At 42.9% G+C, this 27,064-nt stretch overlaps 1 protein-coding gene across 2 annotated transcripts; it reads left to right on the forward strand.

The window, feature by feature from the left end:
• ZNF786 (zinc finger protein 786) lies at positions 13,437-26,679 on the forward strand. Of its 2 annotated transcripts, none has more exons than XM_018046819.1 (4): positions 13,437-13,567; positions 18,124-18,250; positions 22,234-22,386; positions 24,389-26,679. In XM_018046819.1, exons 1-4 carry the CDS (start codon positions 13,550-13,552, stop codon positions 26,218-26,220), a joined length of 2,130 nt encoding a protein of 709 aa, XP_017902308.1. In that variant the 5' UTR covers positions 13,437-13,549; the 3' UTR covers positions 26,221-26,679. The 2 variants fall into 2 exon arrangements, with proteins under 2 accessions (XP_017902308.1, XP_017902307.1); XM_018046818.1 differs by lacking the exon at positions 13,437-13,567 and adding an exon at positions 13,587-13,817.

The raw sequence follows: 27,064 nt of genomic DNA on the forward strand, positions 1-27,064 counted from the left end.
TTTTCTTCCTAGACCCCAATCAGCGGGAGCCGCCTGAGGGGAGGCGCCAGGGGGAGGGCCGCCAGTTGCAGGAAGGTGGAAATGCGCGGAGTGCCAGGGCTAGGTGCTGGACCGGGGCGACCGGAGCCAGTGGGTTAGAATGAGGGACAAGACACAAAGATCTGTGATGGAAACCACGTTCATCGCTGGCAGAAACTGCAGATGCGGCTCCCAAGGGGAAGCGGTTCCCGTCCCATGTGGGCAGTGTCAAGACCAAAAGTTACTCGGCAGTGGTCTTTACATCTCGGATGACATGACGGGAGTTGTGGTTTGCTGGGTCTGTGCTAACCGACAGCGCAAAACTAAGTGTTATCTACGAAGGTTGTGGATTTCAGGCTGACAGAGCGTTTGTTACAGTTTAAAAAAAACAAACAAACCATAAAACACATAACTGTTTCCAGCCCAGCCCTCCTTTCAAACAGGCTGAACCTGACTGGAGTCCTCCTGAATCTGTATTTCAGTAAACGATTCAAGTCAATGCCCCTAACAGGCAGAGTAGATGCGAATCGCAAAAGTATGAGCAGCGTCGTGTTGGGGCACCTACTCTTGAGCATACAAAGCTATTTTTAGACTAGCTTATACCTGCAGTGTGTCCTTTGAGGTCTACCGCAAAGGAAAACATATTTTGGTCAGATGACTAATGACAGTTAAAAGTTGCTGTTCTCTGAATCAGAATATCACCATGACAGAATGAACTTCTAGAGAGGAAAAAAAAAAAAAGGGTGGGGGGAAATCTGAATTTTCTTGATAAGGAAATTCATTTATTATTTAAAATTATTAAGTACTTAAAATTTTGATGCTGGGAAAGATTGAAGGCAAAAGGAGAAGGGAGCAGCAGAGGATGGGATAGTTAGCATCACTGACTCGATGGACATGAATTTGAGCAAACTCTGGGAGATAGTGGAGGACAGAGGACTCTGGCCTGCTGCAGTCCATGGAGTTGTAAAGAGTCAGACACGACTCAATAATTGAACAACAACAGAAAAGCTAAAATTTTAAAGTTTAACTTATAAGGCAAGAATGGCAACTACCAGCCTGTCAACTGCTGGGCACAGAAACAATTGTATTACTAAATACAGTATTTTCAACTGAACTTCTCTGGGCAGAAGGCTAGTTCTGACAGTATAATATGGTAACATTACCATTAAATGTTCTTTCCTCTTGAGTTGTTGTTGTTCAGTTGCAGCTCTTAGTGACCCCGTGGGCTACAGCATGCCAGGCTTCGTCTTTCATTATTGCCCTGAGTTTGCTCAAATTCATGTCCTTTGAGTCGGTGATGCTATCTAACCATTTCATCCTCTGTCTCCCTCTCCTCCTCTTGCTCTCAATCTTTCCCAGCATCAGGATCTTTTTCAGTGAGTCAGCTCTTCTCATCAGGTGGCCAAAGTATTGGAGCTTCAGCTTCAGCCTCAGCCCTTCCAATGAGTATTCAGGGTTGACTTCCTTTAGGATTCACTGGCTTGATCTCCTTGCTGTCCAAGGGGCTCTTAAGAGTCTTCTCCAGCACCACAGTTTGAAAGCATTAATTTATAGGTTATGGTCTAACTCTTTTTCTTTATGGTCCAACTCTCACATATGGATAACTATGTATGTAGCCATCCATACATAACTACTGGAAAAACAATAGCTTTGACTAGATGGATGTTTGTTGGCAAAGTAATATCTCTGCTTTTTAATAGACTATCTAAGTTTGTCATACCTGTTTTTCCAAGGAGCAAATGTCTTTTAATTTCATGGCTGTAGTCACCATCTGCATTGGTTTTGGAGCCCAAGAAAATGAAATCTAACACTGTTTCCACATTTTCCCCATCTATTTGCCATAAAGTGATAGGACCAGATGCCATGTTCTTAGCTTTTTGACTGTTGAGTTTTAAGCCAGCTTTTTCACTCTCCTCTTTCACCTTCATCAAGAGACTCTTTAGTTCTTCTTCACTTTCTGCCCTTAGAGAGTATCATCTGCATTTCTAAGGTGATTGATATTTCTCCTGGCAATCTTGATTCCACCTTGTGCTTCTTCCAGCCCAGTGTTTCTAATGATGTACTCTGTATATAAGTTAAAGAAGCAGGATGACAATATACAGCCTTGATGTACCCCTTTCCCAATTTGGAACCAGTCTGTTGTTCCATGTCCAGTTCTAACTGTTGCTTCCTGACCTGCATACAGGTTTCTCAGGAAGCATTTAATGTGATCTGGTACTCCCATCTCATTAAGAATGTTCCACAGTTTGTTGTGATCCATACAGTCAAAGGTTTTAGCATAGTTAATGAAGCAGAAGTAGACGTTTTTTGGAATTCCTTTGCTTTTTCTATGATCCAGCATATGTTGGCAATTTCACTCTGGTTCCTCTGCCTTTTCTAAATCCAGATTGTACATCTGGAAATTCTCAGTTCACACACTGCTGAAGCCTAGCTTGAAGGATTTTGAGCATAATCTTGCTGGCATGTGAAATGAGTGTAATTGTACAGTAATTTGAACATTTTTTGACATTACCTTTCTTTGGGATTGGAATGAAAACTGGCCTTTTCCAGTCCTATGGCCACTGCTGAGTTTTTCAAATTTGCTGGCATAACGAGTGCAGCACTTTAACAGCATCATCTTTTAAGATTTGAAATAGTTCAGCTGGAATTTAATCACCTCCCCTAGCTTTGTCGTGATGCTTCCTAAGGCCCACTTGACTTCACACTCCAGGAAATCTGGCTCTAGGTGAGTGACCACAAATAAGAGCTTATTAAGGTAACGACTTTTTTTTAATTCTTGGCCTTCAAAATTTGGGGGGATGGTGATGACATTTTACTGAAGCATTTTAATGACTGCGGTTTTACAAACTGTTTCAAGAAAATGCATATTTTCAGAAGCAAATTCAAGATGGTCATACTCATATTTTTTATTTCTAAACCCTAATGACAAAGGATGAGATGGCTGGATGGCATCACCGACTCAATGGACATGGGTTTGGGTGGACTCTGGGAGTTGGTGATGGGCAGGGAGGCCTGGGGTGCTGCAGTCCATGGGGTCACAAAGAGTCAGACATGGCTGAGTGACGGAACTGAACTGAATGTTTTGGGGCTTCCCTTGTGGCTTAGCTGGTAAAGAATCTGCCTGCAGTGCGGGAGACCTGGGTTTGATCCCTGGGTTGGGAAGATCCCCTGGAGAAGGGAAAGGCTGCCCACTCCAGTATTCTTGCCTGGAGAATCCCATGGACGGAGGAGCTTGGTGGGCTACAGTCCACGGGTCACAAAGAGTCGGACACGACTGACATGACAATTCCAAAAATCGTTGTGTGACATGTCATTTGTCATTGGCTGAATGGAAATTGTGAAAGTGGTCTACCATCTTTCTACAATATGTCTACAAAATCACTGAAGCCAGTTATTTACTATTACATCTTCTTAAGGCATAACCATTTTCGGATATAGAACTGAAGAGCGTAAACAAATTATAGTACGCTTGTTCTCATTGCTTTCACTGTATTTGTTCCTTAGTCGATAATTTTATGCATTTCTCTTTACAAGGTTTACATTCCATGAACGTTTCCCAAAGTTCAGTTCACTATGTGTGTGAGACCTGGGAATCTTTCATCAAATAAGGAAAGAGGTGACACAGTTGAAGTAATCCTTAATCCTCTATGTTGTCAAACCTTAAAAAAAAAATTAAGGTTGATTCTTCAGGTCCAGAAATACATACTGTGGTAGCATATTTTGTAATTTCAATAACCTTTTGGGGCACAACAAAGTATAAATCAGGAAAAGATTTGGGGAATGCTTCTAAGATAAATCAATATTTAGAATTCATAGCTTGGGCTAATGTCAAAAATCCTTTCTCTTCAATTGCTGAAAACTGGTTATCAGTGTACAGTAATTATTTCTACAAGCTTTAAAAAATATTACCCTTCACAGATCCCAGGTTATGAGCCACTATCTTATTAAAAGGATTCTTGTAAAGTCCATTGTTTAGAGAGAAGAATGTATACTGGGTGTCTTGTTTTATCTAAGCTCTCCCCTTTTTTTCCCCTGCTGTCTCTATATTTTTAATCACATCTCAATCAAAGATGATTTATCATGTCTTGTACATGACATTTTTGTCCTTGTGAAATTTGATGTAGCCATGTTCACATTCTGCATTTAATTTTACCCTCCTAATATGTGAAAAATTACCAAATAGGGCTTTTTCTTTTTAAAGAGCCACAGACTAAATGGAATTAAATAATTAAACCTTAGTTTCTAAAGATTACTTTGTGTTATGAATGCAATTTCACCAAATAATTCTATAGTAATTAGAATTGTGATATAATCTAATCTTTATTATTTTGCCCTGTGGTCATATTTATATTTTTCTGAACACCTGTAGGCTCATAAAGGATATAATAAGTTATCCAGGTAACATTCTTTCAATATTCATATTAACTGGTAATATGTTTATTTGAAAGTTTTTATTTATTACATAGACTCAACACACACCTATCATAACTGTCAGTAATTATTGTAGCATTTTACTTTGGCAATATTAAACATACATTCACTGTATACCTCAACTGACTATTAGAATTTCAACATCTAAAGCAGATCAACAGAGTTGCCACCTCAAGTTAAAACTAGAATTTAGAATACTTAAGTTTGAAAGTAGAGATTCATATACTAACAGTGAATAGCATGCCATGTTGATGTTACTGAAGGCTGGTGCCCTGATGGGATGCGATGGAAATCTATCCAACAATACAGTCTTACTCATTTACAGGTTTAAGGCTGCCAGAAATGGTATTGCGTAAGCATTCACCTATTCCACTTTGCAGTAGCCAAGGCTGAAGCCACAGGTAAACAGCAAAATTTGGCCAAACACTGAACTTGAAGCCAAAGAGAAAACAGTGCCCTCCCAGGACATGTGCATGTAGTTCTCATCTGGGAATATGCAAAAGGCCTGGGAGTTGTACAGTGATCAAATTATTATGACTGCAGATGGAAATCCAAGCGGCTTATTCACCTCAGTTGAAAGAATGGGTGTTATTTTTTAATTATTTAAATATTTTTTATTTATATGATGCAAACAGGTTGAAATCGTTTTCTGTTTTTGCCACCAGTGACCACCAGAATTCTGAAATTGACACCTCTACATTTTCTTTTTTTAAAATTGGCCGTGCCATGCACAACATGTGGAGTCTTACTTCCCCCGTCAGGGACTGAACGTGCACCTCCTGCACTGGCAACACGGAGTCTTAACCACTGGACTGCCAGGGAAGTCCCTACTTTTGCCTTTTGTCTTTCTCTAGTAACATTTATTATACTTTTTCATGCTTTGCAGAATGTTTGAAATATACAGTGATGTAGAAAGAAGACAGGGGCTTCACTGGTAGCTCAGATGGTAAAGAGGCTTCCTGCAGTGGCAGAGACCTAGGTTCAATCCCTGGGTCAGGAAGATCTCCTGGAGAAGGGAATGGCTACCCACTCCAGTATTCTTGCCTGGAGAACCCCATGGTCAGAGCAGCCTGGTGGGCTACAGTCCATGGGGTTGCAGAGTCAGACACGACAGAGTGACCAACACTTTCACTTTTTCATAAAGAAGACAAAAGCTACCTATAACTGCACTTATTCAGAGATACTCGCTCAGCCTTTTGGTGTCTATCCTTCCAGGCCTCCTTTTTCCCTCTGTATTTTTGTTTGTCTGTTTGTTTAACATAGTTGGAACCATAAGTACTATTTTGCAAGCTGCCTTTGTTACTAAATATACTTGAATATCTTCCCCAGCATTAAATATTCTTTTAAGATATAAATGAATTGCTCACACAGCATTTCATTGTAGAGGTTTTAATAATTTATTTATACATTTAGGTTCAAATTTTTACCAATACATACATTTAAGATGAGTCTCCTTTTCCTGATCTTGGGTGGCCTCGTTCTACAGCAGCTTGAAGCAGGGTTTCAGTTCTGGCCAGGGATTAAAGTCAGGTTGCCGCAGTGAGAGCACTCTATCCTAGCCACTAGGCCAATGGTCAGTGACAAGACCTTGGCCCTTCGGCTTTACAGAAAAGGATACCCACAAAGATGGAAAGTACTAAAACAACTAAAGCGTTTATTAGGAGGAGAAAGAGTCGAATACATGTGGATAGACACATAGGAGGACTCAGAGAGAGAGTCACGCCCTGCTGCTGCTGCTGCTGCAAAGTCGCTTCAGTGTGTCTGACTCTGTGCGACCCCATAGATGGCCACGCCCTAGTGGTAGTTTAAATCACTTGCAGGGCGCATTCTTCAAGGTTTTCTTCGGCCAGTCATCTTGCTTTATCTGGCTCTGAGTCCATATTTGGTTAATCTCAGAATCCACCCATGTGTGCACACGCATCCCTCAACCAAGATGGATTCCAGCGAGGAGGCCTATGGGTAGACTTGACATCACTTCCCTTTTGACCTCCAAGGAGTTTTCTAGTCAGGAAGGTCTCCTTGACTTCAAGAATAAGAAATATGTGGCCTCTTATTTTATCTGGGCAGGGCTCAGCTTGCTCGCTCGACTGCCCTGCTATTTTCACTTTGGTTGTTGGTCTACAGGAGACGAACTCCAACTGCTCATCCTTGGGGGGTGTGGGGTGGCCATCTATCTCCTGTCTCAGTTCATAATTTTTATAAGCTTTTTTGATCATTTCCTTAGATGCAGTTGCCATGAATGAGAGATTATTGGGCAAAGTATGATTATTTTAGACTTGTGAGATATATGACTAGATTTCTATCCAGAGAAGTTAGGCCAGTTTACATTCCCACCAGCAATACATAAATCTCACTTTTGCTTTATTTTTGTTGTTATTGTTGTGTCTTTTATTGTTCCAAAGTTTTGTTTTGGTTTTGGCTACACTGTGCGGCATGGAGGATCTTAGTTCCCCAACCTGGGATTGAACTCCTGCCCCTTCCAGTGGGAGTGGGAGTTCTAACCACTGGACCACAAGGGAAATCCCCCAAAGTTTATTTCTATGTATTCAAATCTGTCAGTGTTTCCCTTTATGCCTTCTAAATTTGTGTTTTGTCATGTTAATCTAAAAGTATGAAGAAAATTCTTAAATTTTCTTTTGGTTATGGGGAAAAAAAACAAACAAAACTTCAAGTCTTTCCCTTGCATGATTTGTTATAGCAACAACCACTAACATTTATTGAGTACCAAATGTCAGGGACCGTTCTTTGCTCTTTAAATATGTTATATAATCCGATCTTCTCAGTTCAGTTCAGTCACTCTGTCGTGTCCAACTCTTTGCAACCCCATGGACTGCAGCACACCAGGCTTCCCTGTCCATCGAACTCCCGGAGCTTGCTCAAACTCATGTCCATCGAATCAGTGATGTCATCCAACCATCTCATCCTCTGTCCCCTTCTCCTCCTGCCTTCTCAACTAGTCTGTAATAGAGATAACATGCCTTTGTGAAATAATTTGCCCAAGGTCACAGGACTAAGAAGTGCACAGGTCAGGATTCAAATACAAGTTCCTTTAACCTCTCAGCCCAAATTTTTCCTTTTTCTTTTAGTTTTATTGAAATAGAATTGATTTACAATGCAGTGTTTAATTTCTGCTATACAGCAAAGTGACTCAGCTGTACATGTATATATGTATTCTTTTTCATATTGTTTTTTTCTTATGGTTTATCACAGGATATTGAATTCAGTTCCCTGTGCTATAGAGGACCTTGTTCTTTATCCACAGCCCAAGCCCTTTTTTAAAAAAATATTTACTTATTTACTTTGTTGTGCCAGGTCATAGTTGCAGCACTCAGCATCTTCAATCTTCAGAGGCATGAGGAATCTTTACTTGTGGTATGTGGGATCTAGTTCCCTGACCCGGTACTGAACCCGGGTCCCCTGCATTGAGAGCATGGAATCTTAAATATTGGACCACCAGGGAAGCCCCCACAGCCCAAGTTCCTGACCACATTGCTGCACTACTTTCTTTATGGCCTTTAAACCAAAATTAATGTGAAATTGTTAAATGAATGAGGTAAGAAGAGAGAGCCTACCAGAGATGGCTGAAGATGGCTACAGATTTTTCATTGCAAAGACATTATTATTTAAAACATTCAGTAGTATGCAGCATTATCTTTTTCCTACCAGGTATAAACGGATGAGGGCTTCCCAGGCAGCTCAGTGGGTAAAGAATCTGCCTGTGATACAGGAGATGTGAGTTCAATTCTTGGGTCAGGAAGATCCTCTGGAGGAGGGCATGGCGACCCACTTCAGTATTCTTGCCTGGGGAATCCCATGGAAGAGGAGCCTGGCGGGCTACAGTCCATGGGGTTGCAAAGAGTTGGACACGACTGAAGCGACTGATCATGCATGCATAAACAGTTGAACAACTTTAGGGTTTTGGAAGAGTCAGCAACAACCATTGACATCACAACATTTCTTTTAAGTTTTATAATCACTTATGAGTACCTCCAAGCACCAGCTATTGTACAGGGGATAAAAAGTAGAGTAAGACAAACTTTCTCTCCTTGGGGGCCATGGCTTTATTTAGGAATGGGAAGTGGCAAAAAAGCAAATAATTTCAACTCAACGCATAATGTGTAATTATATACTGTATTCATTTCCTAGGGTGGCCACAACAAAGTACCACAACTGGGTGGCTTAAAAAAACAGAAATTTAGTTTCTCACAGTTCTGGAAGCTGTAATTCTGAAATGAAGGTGTCCGCAGGGCCATTCTTCCTCCGAAGCTCCAGGAAGGGAGCTTCCTTGCTGCTACCTAGCTTCTGGGGTTTGCTGACAATTCTTGGTGTTTCTCGACTTGTAGACACATCGCCATCACTGCGGCCTCTGCCAGTGTCATCCCATAGTGCCCTTCCTGTGTCTCTGTGTCCCTGCTTCTCTTTTCCTCCTCATTTTTTGTTTTTTAAGTATTTATTTGGCTCAGTTGCGGTATGCTGGGTCTTTCAGTTGTGGCACCAGGGATCGAACCCAGGCCCCTGTATTGGGAGTATGGAGTCTTAGCCACTGGACCAACAGGGAAGCCCCTCTTCCCCCCTCTTAAAAGGACACCAGTCACACTGGATCAGGGGCCCACCCTACTCCCACATGACCTCATCTCAACTTGCATCTTAGTCATATCTGCAAAGCCCCCATTTGCAAATAAAATCACATTCATAAATACCAGGGATTAAGACTTCAACATGTCTTTGAGGGCATGTAATTCAGCCCATGACAGATATAAACATGACATGAAAGAAGCTGTAGTAGGTAGCATATATCACAGAAATTTTTTGCACGTCCTGGGAGCTTCAGGGAGCAGGTGACATGATAGTTGGGGCCTCATGCAGAAACTCGGGGCCTCGCCCGTGGTCCGCTCTGCTTCTGCGCTATTCTCGCCCTGTGCCGGGGCTCTGCAAATGTCCTGATTTCTCTTGGGCTCAAGTTCTGAGTGCTGCTGAAGAATGTAGCCTCGGAGAAGACCATCTTTGTCAGTAAATGAGGAAAAGCTAGGAGGAAGACTGGAGACAGCTTCCTCTAGGAAAGGATAGAAAACTTAACCAGTTTGAGTGGTTTTCCTAGCTCAGAGTTACCATGAATACAATAGTGTTTTAATGAAAAATTTGAATACTGGTTTTAGAGTTTAAAAGACATATCCCAAGCCTAAGCCAGGAAACTCTACATTCAATTAAGTATAACCTGCCAAGTATGGACTCATATCTAGAATATGTAAAAAACTCTCAAAACACAACAGTAACAAAACAAACAAAAAATGAAATTAGAAAATGGGTAAAAAAACATAAAGAGACAGTTCACCAAAGAGGATATGTGGATGAGAAATAAGCACATGAAAAGATGTTTCTCATCATTATTCATTAGAGAAGCACAAACTCAAACCACAATGAGATCATTGCACAACTATTAGAATAGTGAAAATAAAAAATAGTAATCTTACCAAATGCTGGTGAGGATGCTGAGAAATGATCTTTCATATGTTGCTGGTAGGAATATAGAAGGGTTCAACCACTTTGGAAAATAGTTTCTTAAAAAACTAAACAATTCCAATACCAAAAAAAAAGAAAACAAAAACCCAACCCTAAACAAATAACATTCCATATGACCCAGCAATTATAGTCCTGGGCATCTGTCCCAGAAAAATGAAAATGTACCCCCACTCAAAAACTTACATGTATGGGATTGTTTATAGCAGCTTTTTGGGTAATAGTAAAAAAACTAGAAACAGCTACATCATCCTTCAAAAGGTAAATGGTTAACCAAACTATGGTACATCCATACCATTGAATACTACTCAGCAATAGAAAGAAATGAAATATTGATAATGAATAAAAACAACTTGGATGGATGTCAAGAGCATTATAATGACTGCAAAAAGTCAATTTCAAAAGATTGTATGCTATGACTTCATTTTTTATAATGACAAAGTTACAGATAGTTATAGATACGGTGAGTGTGATTATGAAGGAGTAGCCCAAAGGAGACCTCTGGTGATGGCATAGTTTTTTTCCTCCATTGCAGGCTGATCACATGAGCCAACCCATGTGATGAAACCCCTAGAACTTTACACACAGTGCTAATGTCAGTTTCATGGTTTTGACAGTGTACTGTAATACACTTTTCTCTACTACCATTGCAACTTTCTGTGAATCTAATCATTTCAAAGTGAAATGTTTCCTTAAAAATTAACACATCTGAACCAACCTAGATGTCCATCAACAGATGAATTTATGGATAAAGAAGTTGTGATACATATATACAACGGAAAATATGACTTGGTCATAAACAGGAATGAATCTGACTCATTTCTAGTGAGGTGGATGAACCTAGAGCCCGAAATAAGCCAGAAAGAGGAAAACATCGTGTATTAACACATATATATGAAATCTAGAAAAATTATACTGATGAACCTATTTGCAGGGTAGCAAATAGTGATGCAGGCATAGAGACCTGTGGCACAAAGTGAGAAAGTAACATGGAAACATATACATTACCATATGTAAATAGATGTGTGCTCGGTTGCTCAGTCGTGTCTGACTCTGCAACCCCATGGACTGCAGCCCGCCAGGTTCCTCTGTCCATGGGATTTCCCAGGCAAGAATACCGGAGTGGATTGCCATTTCCTCCTCCAGAAGACCTTTCCCAAACCAGGAGTCGAACCCGAGTCTCCTGCATTAGCAGGTGGATTCTTTACCACTCCACCACCTGGGAAACCCCAATAACTTGATCAATTTATGTAAATGCACCTTGAAACATTCAAGCTATTTAAAGGGTGTAAAGGATGTTTGCCTCTGTGCCCTTGGCTCAACTTAAGATGTAAGGCATTAGTCAAACTGACGGAGTACCTGTGTGAGCAGCTCTGGTTTCTGCCATCACCTCTTCAGCACTCCTCCTCCGCCCCAGTCCCTATCAGTCACCACTATCCCAAACTGGGTGCTTATTCCTGAGCAGATCTCTATCATTTTCCTATATATATATTACTGATAAATAATATATATTGTTTTATATGTCCTAAAGTCTTTGTAAATGGTACCATCCTGTGTGTAATCTCTAACATGTTTTTTTACTCTGCATTATGTTAATACTATTCATTTGTGCTGCCTTTAGCTATAGTTCATTAATTTCTACTGCTAGTTTTCAGAGTATAGGGAAAAAAAAACCCAGCCCATAACATATCTATTCTCTGGGTGATTGGACATTTAAATTATTTTCCTGTTTTTACTTTTAAAATAATGCTCCTTTAGAGATCCTAGGATATGGCTCTTGTGTATATGTGCAAAAATAGCCCTGAGATAAGAATTGCCAGATGACAGGATATGCACATTGTCATAAACATATTGCATTTGCCTGACTAATGGTAAGATGGAACATTGTGGTGCATTTATTGCCTACTCATTTTTTTTTCTTTTCTGTGAATTTTGCACATTTTCCTCTAGTTTATGATTTTTAGCAGTTATTTATATGTGTTTATATGCTATTCCATGTTGCAAATATTTTTTTTCTCAATCTGTGACATAGTTTTGTCTATTATGTCTTTCGATGGAAAAAGTTTTAAATCTTTTTTTTTTTCAATTAACTACAATTGATTTATGGTGAGAGTTGGACCATAAAGAAGAACTGATGCTTTTGAACAGTGGTGTTGGAGAAGACTCTTGAGAGTCCCTTGGGCTGCAAGGAGATCAAACCAGTCAATCATAAAGGAAATCAATCCTGAATATTCATTGGAAGGACTGATGCTGAAGCTGAAGCTCCAATACTTTGGCCACCTGATGGGAAGGGCTGACATAAAAAAGACCCTGATGCTGGGAAAGATTGAAGGCAGGAGGAGAAGGGAAGGACATTCTAATCTCATTGAAGATGAGATGGTTGATGGCATCACTGATTTGATGGACATGAATTTCAGCAAGCTGTGGGAATTGGTGATAGACAGGTAAGCCTGGCTTGCTGCAGTCCATGGGGTTGCAGAGTCAGGCACGACTGAAGGACTGAACTGAACTGATAGGAACAGTTGATTTGGGCTTCCCAGGTGGCTCAGTAGTAAAGAATCCACCTGGCAACGCAGGAGATACAGGAGATGTGGGTCCAATCCCTGGATTAGGAAGATCCCCTGGAGAAGGAAATAGCAACCCACTCCAGTATTCTTGTCTGCAAAGTTCAATGGACAGCGGAGCCTGGCAGACTAGAGTCCATGGGGTCGCAGAGAGTCGGACACATCATAGTGACTGAGCACACACACACGCACGCAGAGGCGTGCACGGTTGATTTACAATATTATATTAGCTTCAGGTGCACAGCACTGTGATTCAATCTTTTTATAGATTGTACTCCATTTAAAAGTGAAAGGCAGAGTAAATTTAAGATCCATTTCATATTTAGGTTATAGACCTTTTCCTGGATTTTACAGACTGAATCGTGTTCCTACTTTAAGTCCATTGGGTCAACGATGCCTTGCCCCGGCCTGACATCCTAAGGATGAATACCGAGTCTCCCCGCCTTCGGCAGAACTGTTCTCAGGGTGGCCTGCACCCTGAGTTCCCAGCAAGATGGACTCCCAGTTGCCCACAGGGGAGACCCGCTCGTTAATCCCCCTTGATTTCTCACCTCCTTCACTTGATTCCTGGGACCACTTCACAGGTAACCCCTTGAACCTAATCCTTGACTAGGGAAGGCTTTGGTGAGGAATCAAACCCCTGCACTAACTCTCACTGTCTCCATCTCATTAAAGAGCAAGTCTCCTCTCCTTCCATTTGCAGTTGACGTTGCATTTCACCCCCGCACCTCCTTTCCTTCTCGGTCTCCCTCCCCTGGCTCTCCCAACACTCTGCCAGGACTGGTCATCCAGCTTGCACCAGATGCCAGGTCCGCACAGAATGGGCGGCTCCCGCTCCTCCCGGCCGCAGGGGGCGCTGTGGGGCGGAGATGCCTGTGAGTTCCAGCGTGCACCGCGCCCGGGCCGGGCCTGCGGGTCGGAGCGGAGCGTGAGGCCGCCACGGGGGAGGTGCCGCGGGGCCACCAGGAGCTTGGCTTGGCGGTAGCCCGGTCGGGCACCTGGTGGGACCGCGAGGGCCCATGGCCGAGCCGGCTCCGGTAAGACGGGCTCCCCCCGCGCGGACGCCCAGACCCAGGCTCGGGGAGGGTCCGCGGGTTCCGGCTCGGTGGGTCAGCGTCCTGGGGTCCTCGCGCGGCGGACGCGGACCAGTGGGCGGGGTATGAGGGTCGCGCTAGGCGCATGGTGTGGGGACTGGACCCTGGACGGAGCCGGGGACCTCCGCTCCTCCGTGGCCAAACCCTGAACAAAGCCGAGCGTGAAACTGCAGAGTCTGGGCCATGGGCGACCGTGAGTGATGGGGCCAGACGACGGAAGGGATCAAAATTCGTGTGCGGCCAGCGCTGGGTGTTAAAGCTCAGTCGGTTTTTACATTATAGTTACCGAATTTAGAATAAATATTTTTTAAAGTTTAGATTCTGAATGGTTGAAATGATAGCTGGCAGGGTCAAAATTAAACCCTAATGTGTTGAAGTGTGTTGAGTGTAAGAAGGAAGGAGGACACGTTGGAAAGAATAGAAGTCGAATATAAAGACCTAAGTAGGATATACATTATTTTATTTAGTGTTTTGCTGAAATTGAGATTTTATGTCTTTCCGTATTTTATAAATTTACGTATTGAGCGTTTTTACACCGAGTTCCACAAGCAAGTTTCAGATGGAGGAGTAATTTCGTCTGCAAGTCTTACTGCTTAAGAAATACGTTTCATAAGGCTATAGCTGATTACTAAATGAACTCATGAGATCATTACTTTTAAGGTATTGTTAAAGACCTTAGCAAAATAAAACATAGCAACAACAACAAAAAAGACTGAAAAATATAATAAATAATCTCAGCAAAAACTGTAATTCCTAAATACGCAAAAGATATGCAACACATTTATAGTGAAAATTACAGATGCAGGCATACCTCAGGGATATTTTGGGTTTGGTTTTAGAACTACTGCAATAAAGCAAATATCACAATAGAAGAAGTCTTTTTCTTTTTTTGGTTTCCCACGGTGTATAAAAATTATGTTTACACTATAGTTTGTTGAGTATGTAGCAGCATTATGTGTTAAAAAGCAATGTACAACCCTTAATTAAAAATACTCTATGGCTAAAACTTCTCACCATCATCTGAGCCTCTAGGAAGTTGTAATCTTACTGCTGTTGGAGTGTCTTGCTCCATGTTGATGGATGCTGACTGATTAGGGTGGTAGTTACTGAAGGTTGGCATGACTGGCAATTTCTTAAAATAAGATAACAGTGCAGTTTGGGGGATGGATTGACTCTTCCTTCCAGGTATGAGTTCTCTGTAGCATGTAATGCTGTTTAATAGCATTTCACCAGAAGGAAATGGCAACCCACTCCAGTGTTCTTGTCTGGAGAATCCCAGAGATCGGGGAGCCTGGTGGGCTGCCATCTATGAGATAGCACAGAGTCGGACACGACTGAAGCGACTTAGCAGCAGCAGCACTTTGAAAATTAGAGTCAGTCCTCTTGAACCTTGCCACTGCTTTATCAGCTAAGTTTATGATATTCTAAATCCTTTCTTGTCATTTTAACAATCTAAATGGCATCTTCAGGAGTAGATTCTTCAGATTCCATCTGGAGAAACCATTGTTTCTGCTCATCCATAAGAAGCCTCTCCTAATTTGTTAAACTTTTATCATGAGTTTGTAGCAGTTCAGTCACACCTTCAGCCTCCACTCTGAATTCTAGTTCTCTTGATGTGTCCATCACATCTGCAGTTGCTGCCTCTGCTGAAATCGCGAACCCCTCAAAGTTATCCATGATGGTTGGAATCAACTTCTTCCAAACTCCTGTTAATGTCGATATTTTGACTTCTTTTCATGAATCATGAATGTTCTTTGTGGCACCTCGAAGGATAAGTTTTTTCTAGATTTTCTATTTACTTTGCCCAGACCCATCAGGGGAAGTACTTTAGCCTGATGAAATGTATTTCTTAAATAATAAGACTTGCAAGTCGAAATTACTCCTTGATCTGAAGTTTGCCTGTAAAAGTGGGTATAAGAAGGGGTGGAGCTTTAGAATTACTGTAAAGTAGTGAAGGAGCATTATCTGAACTCAGAGGGAAGGTTATCACACCAAGTGGGAATAGGTAGGGTTCACCACAGGGTAATCTAAGGCAGCTACAAGGTGTTAAGGGGATGTATGTGTGCACTTTGTGTGTTCCTACTCGGTTCAGTTCTCATAGTAGCAACCAGAACTCTCAGATTCCTACGAATGAATCTGGCAAGACTTATATAAGATTTGTACAAAGAAAACATTAAATTTTACTAACACAAAAAATCTAGGTAAAAGATGTTCCTGGATGGGAAGATGTCATGATTTAGAGATCCAGTTCAATAAAAATTTATATATTTAGTATATTCTCATCAGAATCCCAATAGTATTTCTCTGTTTATTTAGAAGAGAAAAGAGACAAGAAAGGTCATAACAATTTCCTTTAAAAAAGGTGGGGGGATGATGTGAGTGAGGCTCAATGGAATGAGAGTGTGTACATACATACACACATATATATATACATACACACACACATATATAAATGACTTGTAATGTTGTACAGCAGAAATCAACACAACATTGTAAAGCAAGTATCCTCCAATTAAAAATAAAAGATCAGGATCTAGGTGGTGGTAGATGTTGGACACGACTGAGCGACTTCACTGGAGATGGCCATATCCCTTTAAATGGCAAATAATTTGATAAAAATTATAAGAATTAAACAGTGCAGTATTGGAGCAAGAATACACAGAATCACCAGTGGAACAAAAATATAACCAAGTATAAGTGGAAAACTAGTTTATGAAAAAATGATCCCAAATCCATGGTAAACAAATAGACTAGTCAGTATGTTTCGTGACAGCTGAATATCTCTTTGGAAAAAGAATTCTGTCCCTTCTTGTTATGATATATGTAAAAATAAGTCCCAGATGGAAAAAGATTTCATTCTAATAAAGTCATAAAAAACATTACAAAGATTTCAGAATATCTTTTATAATTTTAGAATAGGGAAAGTCTTCTAAGTCATCTATTAACCCTAATGTAAGAAAGTTCGATTCATGGGGTCGCAAAGAGTCGGACACGACTGTGCGACTGAACTGAACTGAAGAAAGTTAATTCAGACAATAAAAGCCCACTAAAATGCTGAGCCAAGGATGAGAGCAGGCATGCACAAAGATATGTGGGGAACCCCCTCCCCCTCTCCCCCCGCTGAAATATGAAATAAGGTTGCAGAGTCTCACGAATGCAAATTAAAACAATGAAATACAATTTTTTACCTGTCACATAGGCCAGTAAATAAACAAGCGAAGTTTAAGAACATCTGTGCTGGCAAAGATATAAAAAACCTTTTACACCTTTGGACTTGCCTGGTGGCTCAGTGGTAGAGAATCCACCTGCCAATGCAGGAGACACAGGTTCAATCCCTGGTCCAGGAAGAGCCCGCATGCCACGGAGCAACTAAACCAGTGCACGACAACTATTGAGCCTTCACTGTAGATCTCAGGAACCACAACTAGTGAAGCCTGTGCACCCTAGAGCCTGTGCGCCACAACGAGAGAAGCCACCACGACGAGAGGTCCAAGCACCACAACTAGAGAATAGCGCCTGTTCACTGCAACTAGAGAAAAAGCCCACGCAGCAACCAAGACCCAGCACAGCCAAAAACCACTAAATCTTATTTTTAAAGTGGGCCCTACAAAGCATTCTAAAGGAGCTCTTTAAACAAATGTCTCTCTTTATTGGCAAGAGTTAAGTGCTGGATTCTTTTTGGAAGGCAATCTAGTGATATCTCGTAAATAGAAGGCGTTTCTATCCTTCGATTTAGTAGTTCTCATTTTTAGCCTTTTCCTGCAGAAGTAAAACCACTTATATATAAAGAAGCATATCAGAGCATTGTTGGTAATTCATAAAGGAAATGGAAAATATGTATCATCTGTGGGGTATGTGTACCCATGAATAATGCAATTTAGAAAAACCCGATTTTGCCTATATAAATTGACCTAGGACTTCCCTGGTGGCTCAGACAGTAAAGTGTCTGTCTACAATTCGGGAGAACTGGGTTCGATCCCTGGGTCAGGAAGATCCCCTGGAGAAGGCAATGGCAATCCACTCCAGTACTATTGCCTGGAAAATCCCATGAACAGAGGAGCTTGGTAGGCTACAGTCCATGGGGTCAAAAGAGTCAGACACAACTGAGCAACTTCATCTTCACTTTTCAGGAAGATGACATTGAAGTTACACAGTGATTTGTTCCCACTTTTGTTTAAAGGAAAAATGAAGGAATTCCATTCTATACATATGCATTCGGAGCTGGATGAAGCATAGAGAAATAAGTGGAAAGGGTGGTTGTGGTCACCACACAGAACCACACGATGGGAGTAGGGGAGGAGCTGTTCCCAAGGGAGAGGCTGCCTAACAGACAAAAACACTACACTGTGAAATTCTTAAATTGATGACAAGGAAGTGGGGTTTTGAAGCAATAATGACTGTATAAGCCTGCTGTGCTGCAGTCCATGGGGTCACAAGCAGTTGGACACGAGTGAGCGACTGAACTAATGACTGTATATGTATTATGTCTATAATTTCAGTTACCTCTGACTTTTGAGGATGTGGCCGTTTATTTCTCAGAGCAAGAATGGCAGAATCTAGAGGCATGGCAGAAGGAGCTTTACAAGCAAGTAATGAGAGCCAATTATGAGATTCTCCTTTCTCTAGGTAAGAAGTCTTTAACTCTGGCTAATGCATGGAGGGATTGAGGGCAGGAGGAGAAGGGGACGACAGAGGATGAGATGGCTGGATGGCATCACCAACTCAATGGACGTGAGTCTGAGTGAACTCCGGGAGTTGGTGATGGATAGAGAGACCTGGCATGCTGCGATTCATGGGGTTGCAAAGAGTCGGACACAACTGAGCGACTGAACTGAACTGAACGCATGGAACTGGCTCCTGTTAGGGGTCTCAGTCACTTGATAACCCCTGTTTCTCAGTTTGCCAGGTTTCTCAGAAATTAACTCAGAAAGGCACTTTTACCCAGAGACTTTCATTAATATCTGTAAGTATTGCTAACCCTTACTCAAGGGTAGATGTTGCTACATGAGAATACTTATGACTGTGTAATATAACATGGTCAGAGGTGACTAAATATATGGCAGGACTTTTAATCACTGTAGACTCAGAGGTTGCCATGATTTTCCACATGGACACATGCCTTACCCATATCCATAAACTACCCTGTGTATCTTTAACCTATGATGTTCCTCCGTGTGTGTGTGTGTGCTGTGGTCAGTTTTGCCCGACTCTGCGACCCCATGGACTAGCTGGACTCCTCTGTTCATGGGATTTTCCAGGAAAGAATACTGGAGTGGGTTGCCAGTTCCTCCTCCAGGATGATGATGTTCCTACCTGTCAGCTTTTACAGTCGTGTCCATATGCCTCAGGAAAGCTAATGTTATCTTTTTTAGCAATGTGATTTCAGAAGGCAATACACACTAAGCTGTTTAACTGCAGTTGTTTCTGGTAGTTATTCTAATGGTGTTCCTTTTAGTCTTTTTGCTTAGTCTTTATAATTTTATTATTAAATATGATTTTTTAAAAGATCAGTCTGTTTGGAAGAGCTTCAGAATGAAAGATAAAAGTCTCTTGCTTCACTCTCATCCCATCCCTGCCCCCACTCAGTTCATTCCTCAAAGGCAATAACTTTTAACCGTTTCTGCATTAGTTCTTACTTTGGTTTCCTTTAGTCTATCATGCTTACACCTGTGTTTCTTAGTTTATCTAGTTTAGACAGCATTAAATCCTTACTGTGTACTATCCTTCTTCTAGCTCCTTCTCAAATTTTGATAGTTTTTTAGTGCCTCTATTTGCGACCTTTATAATTTAAATGATAAACTTCTAGATCATGTTTCATCAACTTGGTATCTCTTGATCCCTTTAGTCTATAAAGATAAGATAATTAGTTCTCCTATATTCCCTCTGCTTCTCCTGCTAACATCTACCAGCCAGACCACTTCTTTCATATTGCAGCATTTCTCTTACTAATGGAGTAGCCATCATGGTCAACAAAAGAGTCTGAAATACAGTACTTGGATGCAATCTCAAAAACGACAGAATGATCTCTGTTCATTTCCAAGGCAAACCATTCAATACTACAGTAATCCAAGTCTATGCCCCACCAGTAACGCTGAAGAAGCTGAAGTTGAACGGTTCTGTAAAGACCTACAAGACCTTTTAGAACTAACACCCAAAAAAGATGTCCTTTTCATTATAGGGGACTGGAATGCAAAAGTAGGAAGTCAAGAAACCCCTGAAGTAACAGGCAGATTTGGCCTTGGAATGCGGAATGAAGCAGGGCAAAGACTAATAGAGTTTTGCCAAGAAAATGCACTGGTCATCGTAAACACCCTCTTCCAACAATACAAGAGAAGACTCTACACATGGACATCACCAGATGGTCAACACCGAAATCAGATTGATTATTCTTTGCAGCCAAAGATGGAGAAGCTCTATACAGTCAACAAAAACAAGACCGGGAGCTGACTGTGGCTCAGATCATGAACTCCTTATTGCCAAATTCAGACTTAAATTGAAGAAAGTAGGGAAAACTGCTAGACCATTCAGGTATGACCTAAATCAAATCCCTTATGACTATACAGTGGAAGTGAGAAATAGATTTAAGGGACTAGATCTGAGAGATAAAGTGCCTGATGAACTATGGACTGAGGTTTGTGACATTGTGCAGGAGACAGGGATCAAGACCATCCCCGTGGAAAAGAAATGCAAAAAAGCAAAATGGCTGTCTGGGGAGGCCTTACAAATAGATGTGAAAAGAAGAGAAGCAAAAAGCGAGGAGAAAAGGAAAGATATACCCATTTGAATGCAGAGTTCCAAAGAATAGCAAGAAGAGATAAGAAAGCCTTCCTCAGCGATCAATGCAAATAAATAGGGGAAAACAACAGAATGGGAAAGATTAGAGGTCTCTTCAAGAAAATTAGAGATACCAAGGGAACATTTCATGCAAAGATGGGCTTGATAAAGGACAGAAATGGTATGGACCTAACAGAAGCAGAAGATATTAAGAAGAGGTGGCAAGAATACACGGAAGAACTGTACAAAAAAGATCTTCAACAACCCAGATAAACATGATAATGTGATCACTAATCTAGAGCCAGACATCTTGGAATGTGAGGTCAAGTGGGCCTTAGAAAGCATCGCTATTAACAAAGCTAGTGGAAGTGATGGAATTCCAGTTGAGCTATTTCAAATCCTGAACGATGATGCTGTGAAAGTGCTGCACTCAAATATGCCAGCAAATTTGGAAAACTCAGCAGTGGCCACAGGACTAGAAAAGGGCAGTTTTCATTCCAATTCCAAAGAAAGGCAATGCCAAAGAATGCTCAAACTACCGCACAATTGCACTCATCTCACACGCTAGTAAAGTAATGCTCAAAATTCTCCAAGCCAGGCTTCAGCAGTACGTGAACCGTGAACTCCCTGATGTTCAAGCTGGTTTTAGAAAAGGCAGAGGAACCAGAGATCAAATTGCCAACATCTGCTGGATCATGGAAAAAGCAGGAGATTTTTGCTTTCTTGACTATGCCAAAGTCTTTGACTGTGTGGATCACAATAAACTGTGGAAAATTCTGAAAGAGATGGGAATACCAGACCACCTAACCTGCCTCTTGAGAAATCTGTATGCAGGCCAGGAAGCAACAGTTAGAACTGGACATGGAACAACAGACTGGTTCCAAGTAGGAAAAGGAGTAAGTCAAGGCTGTATATTGTCACCCTGCTTATTTAACTTCTATGCAGAGTACATCATGAGAAACGCTGGACTGGAAGAAACACAAGCTGGAATCAAGATTGCCGGGAGAAATATCAATAACCTCAGATATGCAGATGACACCACCCTTATGGCAGAAAGTGAAGAGGAGCTAAAAAGTCTCTTGATGAAAGTGAAAGAGGAGAGCAAAAAAGCTGGCTTAAAGCTCAACATTCAGAAAACGAAGATCATGGCATCTGGTCCCATCACTTCATGGGAAATAGATGGGGAAACAGTAGAAACAGTGTCTGACTTTATTTCTTTTAAATATATATATATATAATTGAAAGAAAGTTTTACTTGAAAATAGAGTAAACTTTTCTTCTAGGGGACCAGAGTCATGTATTAGAGAATTGTGTAACTATTTTCATTTGTTCATTCATTGCAACCCCTTCTATTCTAGCAGAATTCAACTGTGTTTTCGGTTGTAATTGTAATGTTACCAAAGGTACTCCTCAGAGGATGTTTTAGCTGAAGCTATGTACATTGAAATTTCCTAGAATAGTCATTCTTGTTCTTATTTTTGTATACCCTGTATTCCCAAGATATTGCCAGTTGTCTCAGGTGTTGTTCCAGCATTCTCAAAGCATACTACTTGTGAGTTTTAATAAACCCATGACAGAATGCAGCATTGCTAGCTCTACAGGGTCTAAAACAAAATTAAACATACAACTCACGTAAAGGTCCCAGTCAGTTAGGAAGCAGTGTTACAAAATGTGGGCAGTTTTGCTTCTTTGTGTAAACCTATACTCTATTTTTCAACCATCTCTTCTCATATATTTTACCAGGAGTAGATTTAGGAAATTTAGAAACAACTTACTGTGCTTCTAAATTTAGTGCTCAAGGAAACCAAACTACTCTGTCTGACTTTTCTGTACAGATAATGGACTTCCCAAACCAGAACTAATATCCTGGATTGAGCAGGGGAGAGAGCTCTTTAAGAAATGGGGAGAATCACAGGAATCAAGAAACATAATTTGCTCCGGTGCTGATTTGCATTTTGATCCAGTTATTGAAGGACAGCCATTTTCAGGTGAGTTTTAAGATGATTTCTTAAGGTTCTGTCCTTAAGATATTACATTCACGTTTCTTATTTCCAGTTCTTTGGCGTTGCTTTCCTGTTTGACTCAGCTGAGGCTTAACATCTGGTATATTCCAGAGAAAGGCAGTAAAGCACAGTAGCTAGGATCATGGGTTCTGGATCCTGAGTCTGGGTCTTGCCTTTTCCTGGGCAAGTTATTCATCGTCTCCTGGTGGCTCAGATGGTAAAGAATCACCTGCAATGTGGGAGACCAGGGTTTGATCCCTGGGTTGGGAAGATCCCCTGGAGAAGGGAATGGCTAGCCACTTCAGTATTCTGGCCTGGAAAATTCCATGGACTGTATAGTCCATGGGGTCACAAAAAGTCGGACACAACTCAGGAACTTTCACTTGACCTATAAAGATTTAAGTATTTACATAATAGGATTAAATGAGTTGATATATGTAGATTGTTAAAATGATACCTGGCAACACAGTAAGAGTTCAGCAAATATGCGCTATTCTTCAGGCAGCGGGAATCAGCAACTCCTCTGTTTCTTGTCATGATAACAAAGTCTAAGATTTTTGGATTCTTAACAGTCAGTATTAGAGCAAGGAAAAAGTGAGTCACTCAGTCGTGTCTGACTCTTTGTGACCCCGTGGACTATATAGTCCATGGAATTCTCCAGGCCAGAATACTGGAGTGGGTAGCCTTTTCCTTCTGCAGGGGATCTTTCCAACCCAGGGACTGAACCCAGGTCTCCTGCATTGCAAGCAGATTCTTTACCAGCTTAGCCATGAGGGAAGCACAAGACTACTGGAGTGGGTAGCTTGTCCCTTTGCCAGTGGATCTTCCTGACCAAGGAATTGAACTGGGGTCTTCTGCATTGCAGGCAGATTCTTTAACAGAGTAAGGAAAGAGAAAGTCAAATGGGAACATCATTCCAAGAAATCTTGTCAATAGTTTACTTTTTAGCTGCCTCTTTCAGGAGAGTAAAGAGTTTTACTCACAAATTATTTCACTTTTTACCTCTGTTATCAGTTCTTCTAAGAAACCTTTTTACAAGATTGATAGGAATAGAGGTGAGGAGGGAGGAACAGCTGGTCTTAGGACAGCTCATGGATTACATATAACTATGAGTGAGTGAGTGAAGTCGCTCAGTCGTGTCCAACTCTTTGCGACCCTATGGACTGTAGCCTACAAGGCTCCTCTGTCCATGAAATTTTCCAGGCAAGAGTACTAGAGTGAGTGGTGGTGTTTAGTCTCTAAGCTGTGTCTGACGTTTTTGTGACCCTGAGGACTGTAGCGCATCAGGCTCCTCTGTCCATGAGATTTTCCAAGCAAGAACCCTGGAATGGGTTGACATTTCCTTCTCCAGGAAGGAGATCCCTACCCAGGGATCAAACCTACATCTCCTTTGTTGGTAAGTGGGTTCTTTATAACTGAGCCACTTGGGAAGCCCAACCATAGTGTTTGCCAGGGCTTAATGCTGCCAGGAACATTACCGTCATCATTTGAATGTCTGCACATCCAAATGGGACAAGACTGGTGGTCCCCAGGTCATAATAATGGTGAACATTTACAGAGTACCTGCAGCATCCCAAGCCCACACTAAACACTTTACACACATTAATTCGTACAGTCCTCATAACAGTTATGTATTGCTTTTTCCATTTCTAACAGGAAAAGGAACTGAAGCTGGAGATTAGCTTGACAAAGGCAGCACCGTGAAAAAGAAAAGACTGGATTTGAACCCAGTCTGATGCCAGAGCCTAGGCCCTACACTTGTGACCTAAGTGTCCTTTTTTCAATAGTATTCTAAGATAGGTCTGTTCAGTTTAGTCCTAAACTAGGGCTCATGATTCTCCTGGTCATGAAATTGACCACTACTGAAAGGAGCTGCTGGTTTAGTTCAGTGAAAGTTGGGCTCCTGGGCCACCGCAGATTACCGCTTCTGGCCACAAAAGCCTTAGCCATGACATAGGCTGGGACACTGACTGAATCTTGTTTTCAGTTTCAGGAAACCAACGAGCTGTGAGTTCAGGAAAAGCTCATTACTATTTCCAAGTAGATCCTCTTCAGAGCCACCGTTCCTGTGAACCCTTATCAGAAAAAAGTGAAGATGTTTCCTTCAGGCCTGACCAAGCCGTCGCCCTCGTGAACCCACAGAGACATAACACTTGGGCTCTACTCCCAGCGGTCCACAGCTCCAGGGAACCCATCCAAAGAGATAGAATCGCCAGCCCTATGGCCCTGGGTCTCCCAGGCTTCCAGAAAACCGCCTCAGGGGAGGGCCTCCAGCAGTCTTGTGCCTTTTGTGGGGAAAGCTTTTGTAATGAGAACCTCTTAGAGCGGCACCAGGGTAGCCACTTGAAGGCCTGGAGGAAACTCAGCAAACAACCTGAGGCGCAGGAGCCTCGGAGCCAGACTCACTTCCGCTGCCCGGGATGTGGGCGGGGTTTCCGCCGGAAGCCGAGCTTGCTTGGCCCCCTCGTGGTCCGGGCTGAGAGCCACCTGCTGGGCCTCGAAAGTGCAGAAACGTGTGGCCGCCGCCTGACGCTGCCAAGGCCGCCTCCGTACCCCGGTTGTATCGAAAGTGCCTCCCGGGCCCCCCCGGGCGTGGAGAGGCCAGTCTCTCCGAGAGAGGGCGCCGGGGCGGCCTCTGAGCGGGCCGAGCTCCCTCCGAGCTCGAACCTGGCTGGTCAGGAGTGTGGCCGCTGGGCTGGGGGGCCGGAGGCCCTCAAGCCTGGCCCCGGAGGGGAGAGGCCGTGCTGCTATGGTACGTGCAGCCGGCGTCCCTCCCAGCGGTGCGGGCTCTCCGACCACTCCCACCTGCACAGCGCGGAGCGGCCCTGCCGGTGCGCCGAGTGCGGTCGGGCCTTCCGCCAATGCGGGCGGCTGCGGCTCCACCGGCAGCCGCCCTCGCACGAGCCGCTCTGCTCAGGCCCGGAGTGCGGCCTGGGCTTTCGCCTGAGGAGCCCGCTGCGGGCCCACGGGCTGCGGCACGGCGGTGACAGGCTGCTGGCGTGTGGCGAGTGCGGCCGCGGCTTCGCCCATCCGTGCAAGCTGCGCGAGCACCTGCGGGTGCACAGCGGCGAGCGGCCCTTCGGCTGTGCCGAATGCGGCAAGAGCTTCCGCCTCAAAGGCATCCTGAAGGCGCACGAGCGCACGCACAGCCGCGAGCGGCCCTTCCAGTGCGCCGAGTGCGGCCGGGGCTTCACGCGGCCGTCCAAGCTGGCTGAGCACTTCCGCGTGCACAGCGGCGAGCGGCCCTTTGGCTGTTCGGACTGCGGCCGCCGCTTCCGCCTCCAGGGGCAGCTGCGGAGCCACCGGCGCCTGCACACCGGCGAGAGGCCCTTCCCGTGCCCCGAGTGCGGTAAGAGCTACCGCGTAAAGGCCGACCTGAAGGCGCACCAGCTGCTGCATGGCGGCCCGATGCCTTTCTCCTGTGAATGCGGCAAGGGCTTCGCCAAGCAGTCCAAGCTCGTGGAGCACGTCCGGACGCACACAGGCGAGAAGCCCTTCCAGTGTCCACAGTGCGACAAGCGCTTCCGCTTGAAGGCGCAGCTGCTCAGCCACCAGGGCCTGCACACCGGGGAGAGGCCTTTCCGCTGCCCCGAGTGCGACAAAAACTTCCGGGAAAGGGGCCACATGCTCCGGCACCAGCGCATCCACCGGCCCGACCGGCCGTTTGCCTGTGCAGACTGCGGCAAGGGCTTCATTTACAAGTCGAAACTGGCCGAACACGTGCGAGTGCACACGAAATCCTGCCGTGTCCGCAGAGAGCCTGACGTTAAGAAAAGGCTCAGCCAGCTGTTTGCGATGATCGAGGCCGACTGGAGTTGAGGCTGAGGAGGGCACTCAAAGTGTTCAGCAGGGTTGGTGTTGCCTGGGAAGCCACAGCCGAACCCCACATCTGGTAAGACAGAGCAAGAATGGAATGCAAGTTAGGAATAGGAGAAACCAGGAAGATTCTCTCATTTAAAACATCACCAGCTATTTAATATATTTTTTTATCCATTGGTAAAAACAGGTATTTGTTCTTCGCACCATCTTATGGAGTAATTTCCCATGACATGCTAATAAGCTAACTCTGAAATCCCGACTTGAATTTAGGCAGCCGGAAAGCTCTCCAGTACTGTTCTCAAAAGCATGGGGTGACTGTTAAATGTCAGCTCTTCTCTTCATGGTATGAACATAAGCAGGGGTTTCAATCCAGTGAATTTTGTTGCAGGTCTGAAATGATACTGGGTTTGGTTTAATTCGTTTACTTGAAGCTAATAGCAATAAAATGAGTTCTCTGAATTGGGATGTGTCGATGTGAATGCTGAAGTGTCATAGCAGGTTCCACAGTGATTATGCATAGTTACCCTTAAGGAAAAGATGATAATTTAAGAAAATTTTGGTTAAGCTGGGTTGAAGAAAAAACTGAAGGTGCTAAGTTATGTGGGACTAGAGTTTGTTTTTTGTTTTCAGTTGGAATGTAGTTGATACACAATGTGTTAGTTTCAGGTGTACAGCAAAGTGATTTAGTTATACATACATATATATGTATGTGTGTGTGTCTATTTTTTGAGATTCTTTTCCCTCATTAGTTACTATAAAATATTGAGTATAGTTCCCTGTGCTATACATTAGGTTCTTTTTGCTGTATATATTAATCTCAAACTCCTAATTTACCTCCTCCTCC

The sequence above is a fragment of the Capra hircus genome, chromosome 4 (assembly GCF_001704415.2).
Source record: "Capra hircus breed San Clemente chromosome 4, ASM170441v1, whole genome shotgun sequence".
NCBI lineage: Eukaryota > Metazoa > Chordata > Mammalia > Artiodactyla > Bovidae > Capra > Capra hircus.

Excerpts from the sequence above, each read along its gene's own strand:
- ZNF786 (XM_018046818.1), top strand. The coding sequence starts at position 13,710 with ATGGTGTGGGGACTGGACCCTGGACGGAGCCGGGGACCTCCGCTCCTC. Across the intron at positions 13,818-18,123 it reads AGTCTGGGCCATGGGCGACC|TTACCTCTGACTTTTGAGGA; the intron begins GTGAGTGATGGG and ends CTATAATTTCAG. Across the intron at positions 22,387-24,388 it reads TGAAGGACAGCCATTTTCAG|TTTCAGGAAACCAACGAGCT; the intron begins GTGAGTTTTAAG and ends TCTTGTTTTCAG.